The sequence below is a fragment of the Astatotilapia calliptera genome, chromosome 10 (assembly GCF_900246225.1).
Source record: "Astatotilapia calliptera chromosome 10, fAstCal1.2, whole genome shotgun sequence".
Lineage (NCBI taxonomy): Eukaryota > Metazoa > Chordata > Actinopteri > Cichliformes > Cichlidae > Astatotilapia > Astatotilapia calliptera.
The window spans coordinates 13,557,778-13,573,341 of NC_039311.1; the positions used below are offsets into that span (position 1 = coordinate 13,557,778).

At 39.3% G+C, this 15,564-nt stretch overlaps 1 protein-coding gene across 4 annotated transcripts in view; it reads right to left on the reverse strand.

Annotated features, from left to right (window-relative positions):
- The window catches only part of dlg4a (discs, large homolog 4a (Drosophila)), a 60,931-nt gene that overhangs the window by 14,218 nt on the left and 31,149 nt on the right, over positions 1 to 15,564 (reverse strand). For 3 of the 4 annotated variants that reach the window (XM_026181401.1, XM_026181400.1, XM_026181398.1), the window contains exons 2-3: positions 14,136 to 14,297; positions 6,586 to 6,642 (exon numbers count right to left, since the gene is read on the reverse strand). In XM_026181401.1, the coding sequence (XP_026037186.1) occupies positions 6,586 to 6,642; positions 14,136 to 14,297 (219 nt within the window). The remainder of the gene's footprint in view (positions 1 to 6,585; positions 6,643 to 14,135; positions 14,298 to 15,564) is intronic. The other variant, XM_026181399.1, reaches the window with a different exon arrangement.

The following is a 15,564-nucleotide window of genomic DNA, read 5'->3' on the forward strand; positions in this document are numbered from 1 at the left end:
ATAATGCCGGCTCGCTTAATGGTCGGCGATTCTGTCCTAAACCATACAGCAGCAAAGCTCACAGAGCCAGATTAAACCACAGCATTTCAACAAGTTATCCATCAGGATTAAAGTGATGTAGAAAATAGCACAAAAAGCAGCAAATCAGTGGGTGGACAGGATTTTTGGCGTGGACGTGGGTTGGATTTACCTGCCAAGAATTTTCTTCCAGCTCACCTGAAGTGTCACAGTTTATCCACGCTCTTTTATTTCACTTCAGTTTCATTCATACAGCACCAGCTCGCCACAGCAGACATCAACACTGTACTCTCGTTCTTTCATCATTCTTTCTGGGATTCACTCACATCTTCAGTCTGTCGCTCTAAAATGCGAATACACTGTTGACCGACTCCCTGTGCAAACGCCATTGTCCATTTTTTTTTGTTACTGTTCTTTAGCACACGCTGATTAGCATGGGGAAGACACTGTGCATCCAAAAGTGCTTACAGAAAAGCAAACAGCAGCACAAAATCAGCCTGCTGACCTTCACAGACCTGACAGCTCTGACACACACAAACAGCTACGCGGCCAATCCAAACACATGCGCTTTCAATAAAATGGCTTCATAATCCTAGCCAGTGATCTTTATGGGATGCAAAGGGAAGTTATTTGTTTACACTCTCTAAGACGTTCAAGCTGAGCCAGAGGAAGAAGTGTTATCCGTTTATTCATATTTTCTCTGAAAACAACATCTGGATGTGATTCACTGTAGAAATACATTATAGCAGTGCAGCAGCTTTTCAGCAGACTTTTAACAACATGCATTTTGACTGATCACAGCAGGAAATGCAGATAATTTACATTTTGTTTGTAATGGTTCAGTTTCATTAGGCGTTCCATGGCGCAGCAGGAGAAGTGCAGGGGTAACTAATGACATTAATGAAGCCTTTGTTTCACTCTGTGTCCCAGAGCTACCACGCACTATAACAAAATCCTGGCACAGCAAATTATTTCATTAACAACATTATTTATATCTGAGGAGCCAAAAAGTTCAGTGAAGCCTGCTCCTTTTAAACATGCTGGATGTGTGGAATTGCCCGACGACTCGGGCAATTTCACAAAACGTCAGTCCTCCTAAAGAAAAGACACAAATCTCTCTTCTGACGAGTGTTTCAACTGCTCACTGTCTGATTGCAGCATCGCCTGTGCACGGCTTCATCACGCACGGTAGCCGCATCCAGCGGTGCTACTGAACATTACGTCAAATTCATCCTTATCTGGAGAGAGAAATAATGAGTATAGCTAGCAGAAATCTAAGCCTAGTGCAGGCAATTTCCCTGCAGGGATTTTGACAGAGCTCTCTTTCTGTCTCTCCGCTCTGTCAAGTCTTTCGACATCAGGGCGGTTAGGATTTACAGTGTTTGGCTGCTCTTGCCCACCTATATTTTAACACCACCTATTCAGCCATCCCTGGCATGGCTCTATAGGCAGCACCGCCATCCATCAGCAAACGGACACTAATGCATTTACAATTCAAGCAGGACTTTGCAAATTTGCATCACTACTCACACACGGCCTGAGCAGGACTTGATTAGTATTAGCAGATCTGATTACTCGAGCTCACTGTGATTAAAATGTCTGTTATGAGCTTTAATGGCAGCAATTTGAAAAGTTAAAAAAAATCCCGGTGCCTTTTAAATCACACAATAACACAATGCACATACTTTAAAATATTTAAATAACAAAACACACTAATGTAATATTCTGTGCCGGTGACATTTTCATTAAAATCTGTGCAACTATGCTGAGGTGAAGTCATACAAACAAACAAACATGAAGTAAACATGTTTAAAACATGCCTACCATTTTATGATGCCGACGTTTCTTGCCCTTCCGCACATTGTTGAGGAATCGGCAGCCCATCTTTTTGGCGTACCACACAGACATAAACATTGTGCTTCTGTCCTTAGATGTCAGTCACTGATATTCAATATTACACCCTGTTCAAGTCTTACAACGATATACAGACACACTGAAAGTGTCAAGGTGTTTTTTTAGAGTACCCTCTGCAAGCATCTTCATTCAAATTCACCACAAAGTACCACCAAGGTATTGTTGCCAAGCGAGCCATTAGGTCTAGGCCCTGCCATAACAGTAAGCTTCCACAGTGGATCAATTAAAAGATACCTGTTTCAACTTAAGATATTACACTTGAGCTTTACATTTAACTCAAATCTAATCGAACCCTGCTGGCATGCTCAAGACATGCAACGATTTCATGTCCAGAATCACAGAAAGAGCACAGCTCAGTAATGTTTTCCTCCTGTTGAGTCGGTGCTGAAGATTTCATCCACCAAGGCTGAGGCTGATCACTTGTTGCCAGTAAGTCTTGTTGTTATCTGATACCCGATCATCCACTCTTCGGGAAGCCATCTATCCAGAATAAAAAGAAATAGATCCCTTCATTCTCCATCCTCTCTGGTAGTGGACTACGATAGCCGTGCCTCCCTGCTACTGGTCTGTGCTCAGAGAGAACGCAGTTCACATTTTCTGCTGCTACTGTACTGTACCCCTCCCATCCCTGCTGCTGAGAGAAAGAGGAGCAGGCAGGAAAGTTTGATGGCAATTACTTAGCTGTCTCACTGTATAATGTCTACGCTGGTGATGTGAAAGGCTGAGGAATTATACTTTGACTGAACTTAAGAAGGACAAGTGGCGCAAACTGGCCTCCCTTTTTTCTTAGGGAACACTCGACACTGAAAGGTTTGTGAGTACTGTACCAGTTCTAGTAAAAAGAATGAAGCCTGAACACAGTAGTGACAGCTTGGTTGGAAAAAAATGAAGCTTGCCATGTGACGTTTTTGCCAGACCTGAGCTGTTTTTGAAAGTCTGTATATGTCCATAAATTAGGGCCCTTCAAAGGAGATTTTTATTTGCGACGTGAGGAGAAGCTGGAGTAATTGCAGGGCAGCGTTTGCACATAATGAACAAATCCTCCTTTTAATTTCATTAAATTTATTTAATTTCAGCTCAATATTTGTGTCTCTTCTGCTCTCTTCGGCTTTCTGCTTCACCATGTTAGCGCTGCTTCATTCAAAAACAGCAAAAACAGCAACAGAGAGTGGCTGGTTTAACATTTGTTTATCTTGGTTTAAGATGCCGATGCCCTCGTGTGACGTCCGCTCACTGTGAATATTGTTTTTTGCAGCTTTACTGCAAACACAAATTATTTTCAAGTTGGGCGATCAGTATAAAACATCATTTTACATAAACTTATCAACAACGTAGCTGCCTGCAAATGCATTTTTGTTTTGTTATGATGAATATAATTGTGTTGAAAATAACATTGAATATAATAATATTCTCTCAAGACATCTCTAAGAACCTTATTGAAGGACCTGTCATCACTATTGACAGCAATACTCTTGACCGAATATGGAGTTGAAGAAAAGAGGAGGGGTTTGTTTGCCATTTTTACCTTGAATAATTAAACAGGACGTGAGGTTACTATGAAAGCACACCACCATGTACAGAAAAAAAGGCTTAAATGATCCTTTTTCCAAGCTTGTGCAAGCTCTCTCTTTCAGAAAGACAGATGGATTGGCAGGCGTGGAATATATATGCACAAATGCATGCACGCACACTGAACAGACTTAAGCAAGGACATGCTGAAGGACAAGCTGTCAGCAAACGTTCTCATTCTGTGAAATAAAATCCCTCCATTTACCTATCTAATATTTTCGCCCTTCTGCAAGGCCCTCTCTATCCTTTACTCCGCCATTCAGCACGAACAGCTCTCTCATCCTCTTTCAGCATTTTTTCTCCCCCTCTTTCTCTCTCCCCTCTGCTTCCCAAAGGACCTGAGCTGCGGCTGCTCAGTAATTACACTGAAGCTGCAGGGACGTATTTAAACATTTATTAAAGAAAAATAGGGAGGATGGGAAAATGAAGATGGAAACCAGATACTGACCAGACAAGAATGGAGAAGAGAAAGGGGGAAGGTATAATGGAGAGCTCTTGGGGAATCTCTACAGAAACGTGTAACTGATCCTTGCGTTAAAAACAAACTGTCTTTTTTTTGTGCAAAGTGTCAGACACGTGTCAGAGGGTTTAACTGCTTTGTCTGAAGAAGGATTTGTCTGATTTGGGCTGCGTACTGCGTCTGTGGTTGGAGACAAGAAAAGTGATATGCATCCTTTTTCATTAGAACTGAAGGAGTATAACAAATGGGTTGGTGGGAGTCTTCAGTAAGCACTTACAGCCTTCTGCTTCTCACTTTCAGCTTGTCAGGTGAAGGATTAATGGCAAAGATAAGCATTGTGTAGAGTTTTTATCTCAACAATTCAAAACTGTCACAATAAAAGTACCTCATACATTATTAAAAAAGCCTTTTTTGTTTTGTTTTTTCATTTTTAGACAGATCTCTGTCTTTAAGGAGAATTATATAAAGAGAAAGAGAACAAAAACAGTGCTTTCAGGGCAGTACATTCAGAATATATCGAATCAGATGACCCTAACCCTTTAAAGCATTATTTTCATATAAACTTGTAATAAGAAAACAAAGAGTGAATTCACTTTCTAAAGAAATCTCCACGTGTTACAGACTGGATACAATGTGACACAAAAAAGCTTTCATTTGCTGTTAGACCGTGAACTTTAAGTAAACCAACAGCAGATAAATAAAAGCAGAGCAGTCAACACATCAGTTTCTATGTTTATGCAGGCTCGAAGAGTCACATCGAGTAAAAGGCGGGAAGATTCATCAGCATGAGCTCAGATCGATATCAAAAGTTCTGCGCAGTGTGAAGAAAAAAAAGATTTCTAATTACATTACCAGATAAGTTTAAAAAAATGGATGTCATTTGAAGCTAAAGCACCTCTTTGCTAAATCATGTACATAACCCAAAGACCTTCTATTACTTGCCAAACCATTGCAGTGCTTCCAGAGACAATCCTACCCATAAATCAATGGGCCCTGGAGTGGTACTGGCAAACCCCACACCATTAGAGCAATAAAGACACAGACTGACGATACCACCTACACATCAATGACAACCACACGGGCATTACATCGGCTGCAAACACGTCCACACACAAAGGCATTGCCGCAATGCATCTTGAAGACAGGACACACTTAACCCGACCGGTGGGGAAAATTGAGTGCATGCATCAACAGAATGCAGTCGTTCTGTGCATGTTTGAAGGAACGCATACAAACACATTTTTCTTACTGATGACTTCATGCTGGAGGCTGCGTGGTCTCCCATATGTTAAACAGTTTAATTCTAAGCATGTGTTATTAATTGCGTTGTGTTCAAAGTCAGGGCAGGCCCACAAAGACAAAGAATGACGTATAGTTTACAAGAGTAACTACTTGTTCGAGAGACACGGAGAGACTGAAAGCCAAACTCCACTTATTTCAATGATCCTGTCTTTTTGCTTTTAAAGTAATTATGTAGCAGCTCATTTCTAATGTTCAGATTTTCGACTAATAAAAACACAATATAATATTGTGTGTCTTTTGTTCTGTCTTCCTCCCCTCACCCCAAATTGGCCAGATGGCAGCCTCTGACCCTGTTTCGGCCATATGTTTCTTCCTGTTCGAAGGAAGTTTTTCCTTCCCACCTTTCCCAAACCACTTACTTAAAAGGGGTCAAAGGGGCTCTTCGATTGTTGGGCTTTTCTCTTGGTTACCTTACAGTCTAAAGCACCACGAGGCGACTGCTGTTATGATTTTTGTGCTACATAAATAAAATGTAATTAAATTGAGTATCCTAATAAAAGGTTAGGAAGGAACAAACTTCTCAGTGGTGATAGATACATTTCTGGACCACTATAAGCACGTTTCGCCTTGCAACTGCGAACAACACATTGAGCAAGATGCAAATGCAACCTCTCTCAAACCTCACAAAAATGCTTTATAGAGGAAGCAGGACAGCCAGCTTTTCAAGGTTATGAAAGTTGAGTGTGCACGGTCTAACACTGACACCTACAGGTTTCAGTCTCCCCTTGCAAATCTCTGCTTGTCTCTGTCTGTCCATATCCATGCCACAAAGGTTTAGCAATGTAGCACTAAAGGTTTAGCAGCGACATACATCAGGACTTTACATATGTGTCTTGACCACAAAGATAGTTTTCTCATTGTGTTACATGTTTTAGAATTGTTGGGAAATATGAACTTCTACATGCACAAAAATGCTATGGTAGATTATGTGTTGTTTAATTAGAACATAGGAACTGAAACATGCACGTAACGACAGATCTGAGTCTTGTGGTGTGATTGAATTTTCAACATTTGAAAAACTATTTTAGTGATTTCTGTGATTTTAGTCCCAAAAATAGCCACTGAGTACGAGCAGAACAAATCTGTTAGACAAAGGAGATTTGAATGACAGTGAGCATGAAGCCGCTGATATGATCAGAAACAGATGACCTCATACTCTGGCAGTACAGATAAAATGGCGATGAATGGGCAGCTGTCTCTCTGCAATCAGACAGCCAGCCAAAGACACGGAACAAAGATAAAAATCACACTGATTATGATGACTGATGATGATACTGGTAACTTTCACGTTGATGGACCAGCACGGATTGCTGTGCTCTTACCAGTGTGGAAACAGCGGAGGTGTACATTGGAGTGTGTCCCGTAGACATCAACACAGGCTGCAAAACAACAGAAGGAGAGGGTAATTGTGCAGGCCTTGTACATCGGCACAGGGAAGAACAGCGGGTACCGCTCAGTCTTTTCTCTTGTGGCGATTGATTTTGCATATTTCTAAGAAATCCTGAAAGCAGGCCTTGAATGCGACAGTTAAAGGGCCCACACTGTAACATACTGTACTACAGTGTTGAAAGTAAAATACTTGTTATATGCAAAATCTTAAAAACAGTGTACCACACAGACAGCACATCGAGAAACATTGATTAAAAATTGTATACTGATCATTTATACAAGCACCAGCCCTGAAGATGGATTAATGCAGAACAGCAATCAAACAATCAAACTAAGCAGAATACACAGTGACACAGACGGACTGTCTCTACTACTCACTGATAGCTTATATATGAGAGAGTAAAAAACACTCAGGTACATACAACCATTAAGAAACAGTGGGATTGTCAGTGCTTGTTAAAGCAGAATTGATTACTCTGCACAGCTGAAGTTTTAAACAATCCACCATGTGCCCATGAATTTTACAAACAGCAACACTGCAGCATTTTCACATGTCAGGAGACCCGTTTCCTCCCACTGGAAAAGTTTTATATTACAACAAAGCATGTAATTAAAGTATGAATGTTAGGACAGCTGCATTTGCTGATCCAGCACAGCACTTCATTCAGTTGATTCATGCCGATTCCTCCTGTTATTAACAGACACTACCTGTCTTTCTTAATATAGACACTGCTTTCTATTCAGTGCTTCACTGGAAATATTTTGGCTTGCTAAATGGCAAATCAGGAGTCATATCAAAGCTGAAGAGTATGAAAAAATGCAATGAGTCAATGTTTCTGCTGCCACGCAGTCTCAAGCATGTGAGATGGCTGCAGGAGGGGTTAGGTAGTGTGGAGAAGGTTTTTAAAGATGGGAAAGTAAAACTTGGGCAATGTTATTCACTCGCTGGACCCACATCCTCTCTGTAAACGAGAATGAACAGCTTGTATAACTGGGGGAACATATATAGATGAGAACCGGGAGGAGCGTGTTTGGAGGCGTAGTCCCGCTCCTGAAATTCAGATACTTTATCTCCAATTGATGAAGGCCAGGGTTTCCAGTGTTGTTCAAAAAGTAACAAACCAGTTCACAAGAGCCCTCGGGGGTACTGTGTGAGGACACAGTACAAGCAAATGGAGCAACACAGTGCAGATAAACATCATGCATCATCATCATCATAGTTATCCTGAAATTGACCATTATTGTCTTTAAATCTTCATCAAAATCACAATTAACAACAAAAAATCAATTACCTGTAAGCCATATGTAATAATTATTAAATATCTTTATCAGGCCTGTATTAATATTTGCATGTGACTCATAATATCGCAGAAATCTGATCACAATATGATTTTTACTCGTCTAACTCTGAGTGGGACAAACATAAGGGTCGCCACATGTTCATGCATCCAGCCAGCCTAGGACGGAGTTACGTTCTTGTATTTGTTTTTATAGCTATTCAAGGATGCACACGCAAAGCTCCCAGAGCGTGATGTGAACAATTCACTTTGAACTAAGTTAAGGCAGACCTTTGTACTTCATCATGCATTCAGCTCTCCCTGAAGAGAAACACAAAACTTCATAAATAATAGCGGTATTCCAAAAATAGAAATAGGGCCAATCCTGATTCAAAAAAGCACCACTGCAAACAACATCAACATGCTCTCTTTCAAATGTTAGGAAAAATATCCTCAAGACAGAATTTCACTGCAGTGTAGGTGTCTTAATAACAGTGTTATTGCTGCTAATGCAATTTAGTGGTTTATAAACTGCTCTCTGTGTCACACAAGTTTTGATGCAGTGAACATACTGAGCACCAGAAATGTCTTTGGGCAAAATGGGGAGACTGTAGAAAATCTATTTTAGGAGACTTTTAGAGACATGGGACACTCACAATGCAAAACCTCATTATGGTTTTAGTTTATATTGCAAAACCCTTGTATTTTACACCAAGTATTACCCACTGTACTTAATATCACATTGAGGGATGATATCAAGGAAATGCTTTCACAGCCTGCACTTTAATATTTGCTAAATTGGTTTTAGAATTCTAAAAACTCATTGCCTCAAAAATGATGCAACTTTCACTTAAAAGTGGTGAGCAGTACAGTTCCAGCTTGGTTATAGTGACTGTGTCATACTTTTTAAAGCCTAAACCATGACATAATTGACAGAGAATTGAATGAAAAAAAAAGTTTATTGAACGTTCTGACATATTCTTTTTTATATATATAATTATATATTATTTTGCATATATAACATTTAAAGTGCATCATATTTTGCAACATATTTATTTAGGTTTAAAAAAATTATTTAGGTTCTTTGGGGAGATAAAAACACACACTGATGTTGTAGAAATATTAAAAATTAAAGGAGGCCATGCCCAAACCCAAGTATTGTTTGTGATTTTAGTCTGTTGTTAGGTGGTTACTAGGCAGCGTGACAACAAAATAATGTACCGAGAATTTAAGTTTTGAGGAACTAAAGCAGATGTTGCTGTTGCTGTTATGAATTGAAAATGTATTGATGCTGTAATGATTTCATAAATTAAATACATTTGTGCATAAATACTAAAAATGGGTCATTTTAGCTTGTTGCTAGGTAGTTGCTAGGTAACGTGATGACATATCTGATATAGATAAGAATCTTCAGGGCCTTTAAAATATACCCGTGTGCCATGTTTTTTTGTTTTTTTTTGCTCAACTCCTGATTGTGTAGGATGGGCAAACAATTTCTTGTATTATAATAGGATTTTATGAATAAATTCAATAAATTCAATTCAATAAATTCTGAAAATTAATTTAAAAAATGTTATAGAAGAAAATATTTTATTTAGAAAGACAGAAAACGAATGAAATTTAACAGTGGTTACATTACATGTTGAAGACAGATTTCACTTTTTCCTGCATCTCCGTGTGCCATAGACTACACACTGCACTTAAACAGCAATATTGCTTTTATTAACATTTGAAAAACAACCTTAAAGAGGACCAGTGACTGGCCATTAATCACTACAGGAGTTGCAATAGTGGTGGCCTGTTGACTTTACACTTCTCTTGCCCACACACACTGGAAACGACATTACATTTCAACAAGAATCAAAATCTAAACACGTAACAGAAAAAATATCACAGCACTCTAAATTAAAGCTTCAGCAGCCCTGTAGGTCTCTGTGCTTGGCAGTTTAGAAGTATTATGTACAACTACTCTCCTCACATTACAGGCAAAAAGGTAGATAATGTTAAATAAGTAAGTATATTTTAAACTTATGCTAGCTAACAAATTAAGTTATAGGCAATTAAAGGCAATTAAAAACTGATTACATTTGTACTATAATGTCAAACTACTATTAATTTAAGATACATGTGGTCTAATGGTGTCAGACAAAACACAAAAACCAAGCAGGAATTTTATTTAAACAATTATAACACCTATCTACACACCAAAGTAAATTAAAAATTCAGTGTTATTAATTTGAATTAATATGTAATTCTATGCAATTTTATAAATTTCCCCTTGAAAATCAATACATTTACATTTCTGGAAAATAATTAGATAAGGGCTTACATGTGCATTAGAAGCATGCTTTATAAATTTTATGAAGCCAATTAAGAGTACAAAGTCATGGTATGCTGCACAAACTGAAGTCCACCAATAAAATGCTTTAGCAGTCAAAATAATAAAGAGTCAAGACTCGTAAGGATGATACAGTGTAGCAGAGTCAGTCACTGTTTGAGGAGAAATACAAATAACAGAAGAAAAGCAGAAATTATTTCATATTTCTGATGCCAATTTCCTGATTCTCCACACTGTTTCTGCATGCCAGCCTCAACACAATTAGTTTTCTAATGAAAGTGCACATCTAATGAAACAGTTCACAGAAAAAGTTATATACTAAGTGCCATTTTATTAGTGGAGACCTCTTCAGCTGCTCATTAATGCCAGTATCTAATACCTAATAGCTTATATGCAAATATTAGCCAATGATGTGGCAGCAACTCTGTACATGTGGACACTTTGACAGGATCGAGAATTGCAATGAAAAGCAGGGATCCATCCTGCCTTGAATAATGGTTCACACTGCTGGGTGGGGGGACATGAAAGTGACTTTACTCAAATGGCCTCCACCTTCATCAGATCACAATCCTGTACAGCACCTTTAGGATGCGTTGGAACAGGAAACTGCATTGTGGATGCGCAGCTGACAAATATGCTGCAATGTCATGATGCCAGTATGATGTCAATATGGGTCGAAAATCTCTGATGAATGTTTCCATATTGAATCTATGACGTGAAGAATTAAGGCAGTTCTGAAAGCAGAAGGAGTCATGCATGGTGTACCTAATACAGTGGCCAGTCTCCATGCTCACGATAAAAGAGGGACCTACTGATATTCATATAAAATACTCTTCAGTGTAATGGGATACAATAAGTAAATCGGGCAATTTGCCAGTTTGAAACATATATTAAAAAAAACCTCACAGACGTTATCATTATTAGATCATAAATAATATTTCCTGTATGATAACTCATATATACTGAAAAAAATACCACAAGCCTCAAAGGACTGACTGAATGAGTCATGTAATGGACCTGAACCACTGGAGGGCACGCATTACATTTTTTATTTGACTTAATAAACCTCATACTGGTGGGTTTTTAGAGAATGGAGTAACTCTCCTGCCACATTACCATAATAAATGGTGCACCCATCAACTATGAATAATTACTGATCCCTTGGCATGTGCTGGATAGCAAACTCAACTGGGAGCACAGGGATTCAAAGTAACAAAAAAAAAGAGAGCTTGTCTGTCCTTTGTAAAAGCTAATAATGCGACACGTTTACACGTCATCTTGTTTTTAAATATATATTTTAACTGTCACAACACATCACCCCCTTAAACATCTACAAAAAATGGTTTAACAGAGAAAAACATGTCATCTTTTTGTTGTCAGTCTTGAACAACCTCACGGGTAAAGCCTCAAAAGCAGGGACGTCAAAGTCATGTTACATCGTCGGACACATACAGCCCACTGTGATCTTCAGCTGTCCGGACCAATGAAACTACGTGATAAATGTCTAAAATTACAAAAGCTATGGTAGTTCATTGTCCAGACTGAATTTAATATATTTAATAATAATAATAATCATAATAATAATAATAATGATAATCAGAATAATCGGTCTAGTATAAATGGTAATGGTGTTGAAAGCTGTAAAATGTAATTAAAAGTTAAGTTCTTTAGGTTTTCCAAAGCTGCGCATTGTGACACCCGAACTTTAGAGTAAGAGTCACAGACTTATAGACAAAGTTACCACAACCAAAATATATGTATATTATATATTACAACCACTTTCTTGTTTGTGCCCATCAACGAGCAACCTCAAAAGCCAAAATGAAATCTAGAACTGTAGTTCCTCTTGTGGCCACTTGAGGTTGGCTTCAAAAGAGAGCTGATCCCTAATAGACTCTCATGTTAAAATACCCAAATTTAGGCCGACATATACATGATTACATCTTGGCATAAAACGGTTTGCTCTCATTATTTTCTACCTCATTATAGTTGTACAGGCAATTGATTTTTATATAATTTACTCCTTAAAATCACACAAAGGCTTAAATTTAGGCATAATTAAGGTAGTGCTGCTTTGATATGTTGTTGTTAAGCCTGTACCAAAGTCACAAGTTTCCTATTGTAACAAATTATGGAAGCAAATATCTACCCAAGCTTAGCTCTTAACTCCCCTGCTCTTCCCTCTAGTCTAAATATGTTCATGTCCGGTTAAAAGAACAATACCAAGATGATGAGAGCTAAAATAACAAACATGGGTTTTCACACCTTCTTCACTACTCCTAGATGTTATTACCCTGTGTTATTCCTGCAGTATACAGTCTTATACCCATTTAAAATCTCTATCTGGACAAGTTTTTGTGCATTGTACCGAGTAAGGAACTTTTTCTAGTGTCTTGTACGACTTGACCTAACTCTCCAAAGCTACTGCGGTGGTTTTTAATTTGGCAGTGTTCCCATACAGAGCACCCTCCTCACAGCATCCTCAAGGAGAAATCTCCATGGCCACCAGAGCTCATGCTGAACATACAGCTGTATATTTTAAACAGCAGCAGACAACAATAACTCAGCCTCTCCATTGTATTCCCTGGTGAGAGACTGATAACCCCTCCCTCCTCAAAGAACCCCCATCAAACTAAATAAATGCAGGCACTCTTAAGTTTTAATAGCAAGGGATGCTGTTAAATAACGCATGTGGGCATAGGAGACAGATCATTATTAAGTGGCCATTATAGCCTACACCTTTACATTTGTAGCTACACTAGGTATTTGCTAATGCACTCCTAGCAAAGCGCTCATATTCCTACTGATGTCAGCTGTATCGTTTGACTGTGTGACCGGCATCTCCTGTGCTGTTGGTTTCATTGCCCCCTTCTTTGTCATGAAGCTCTCAAAGACATTAAATACTGTATTGCAAAAATGAATCGTAAGCATTTCCTTATTCTATACATTTGATTCTGTACCTGCAACTCCATCCGCCAGTCAAGCTATCTGCTGCCACCAAACTCAGAATGAGAGATTTTATTTCAATTTGTTGGATTTTTTTTTTGCTGCTGTCACACGGTATCATTTATTAAACCAAACCTATATCTGAATGCATTCTTTAATGTCTCAAGTGTTCGCATTACTACCTTAAAACTCTTAAATGCATCCTGCACATTGATTTTGAAGCTGTGCAAATTCATGTAAGTGCAAAATTGATCTGACCATTTAAGGTGCCAGGGGCCGTATCTATTCCCCATAAATGTATTACATTCCCATTACCATACTTAAGTTGACCATGATTCCAAAAAAGACAACACGACATCTTAAGAAAACCTATAATAGATAGATAGTGTGCGTGTTTGTGTGTGTTTGAATTAGAAATCTAATAATCAGTGATATATACTGTTTTTTTCTTAGGGGGGTGTTAAACAATCTTCTTTAATAATAACAGCAATTTTCAAGCGTCTTCATCAAATATTATGAATTATAAATACAATTATCCGCTTCCACAGAACATACATTTAGCATAATTAGCACGTGTGTAATTAGGGTTTTTGAGCTGCACTGCAGGAAAAAAATAAATCTCTGATGCACTCAGATCGCAAAGTGGCTCACATGAAGTCATGTAAATGTGAAGTCAGAGTTATCTCACTGATGTTGCATTGAATATTCAGCACTGCAGTACATATATAATTGGCTGTGGAACGATGATGTGTGAAGCTCTCTGCAATATGCTCTCGAGCAAGGGTCTACTTATTTTGGCACCGTGGGCTAACGGCGTCGTTCCTAAGTGTTGACAGCTGAGTGCTTTGTGCTGTTGTAATAGTGTTGTGTATTGATTACCAATGCACATAAGCGAGTGTGTTTTGGAACGTGCGTATCCTACCTTGACAGGTGAGATATGCGTGTGTGGTGTGTAGCCATGGATCGCCTCCATGGCGGCGAGGTTTTTGTCACTCATATGAAGCATCTCTGCACTTTTCCCTTGAGCCAGATGTGCTGGACTGTGCTCCAAGGGGGGCGTCTCCTCATCCTGGTACCTGTACTTCTGCAGACACACACAGATACAGGCGAGGGTATTAGTCTCGCCAGGTCTTATGTAAAAGGAGCTCGATAACAGGTAAATGACAAACAGAATTTACCGCCACCTTTCGCTGGTTTCTGATCTTCTTACACATTATTATGTAAAAGACAGTCTACCTGTACAAAGAGCAGAGCACAGTATTTCTACTAAAGAGGGATTTTTAGCTAAAAGCGGACAATCTATATGCAAATCTAGTTTATCACATAACATGTGTGACGCCCACAAGCGCAAATTGGACAAACGGAGGCCTCAAAATGTTTCCATTGTGCGTTGAGCAAAGCTAACGTCCTCCACAGCCACATGGAGCAACTGGAGCCGTGACTCATAGCGGCTCTGAAGTAGCCGATCATGCGGCTTCTTCCTAGTAACCTCACTCCCCTACCGATATCCCACACCTGGGCAGCCTGCCAGCAGCCCACTGTTTTAGCCACACATGGTAGGTTTCATTTTAGGCGTGATGACACAAAATCTGCACGCAGCAATTTTCCATCACAAGCACACGAGAACGTGGGCAGCATCACAGTGGATATCTGCTCGTCCTGCGGGTTAGAGCTCGCGGTTTCTGCATATCTGTACGCTGCTCCTGAAGCCTCGAAGGCTCACAGTGTACTACCGTGCTGCACTGCAGATGTGAAGCGGCCGATCTGAAAAATGGAAACATTTGGTGGGTCCTTCAGAATTTTGGCTGGTGGCCCGATTGCCAACCCTGCCACTATCCCCTTTCTCATTTATATATATATATATTTATTTATGTTTTGGAGGCAGACTGGAGAGAGAGGTGCATCACTGAGCTCTGTCTCAGACAGGCTGCCTAGCAACCAGAGCAGAGCAGAGATTGCAGTGCCACAGTTGGGGCTGCCAGCATCGGTCCTGGATCACATTACACTGAGACAGCAAGAAAGAGAGGGAGTGAAATAGAGATGAGGATAGAAGAGAAAGTGAGGGGGATGGGTAAAAATGGGAAAAAAAGAAAGAAAAGCGAGCCCATCAACAGAAAACAGCAGCATGAAGGCAGGAAAGAAATGACTCGTTGTTGTTGCATAATTACAGGTTAATAAGCTGGAAGCCCTTTTTTTCTGTGCAAAGCGCTGAGTCTGATATTACTGCACTGTTGTATACATAGATTAACTATTATGTAACTGCATACCACCAACTACCTGCACACTGTAAGAGAACAGATTCAATTAAGTATGTGGCTCAACTGGGAGATATGGTCCATAATAAGATGCAA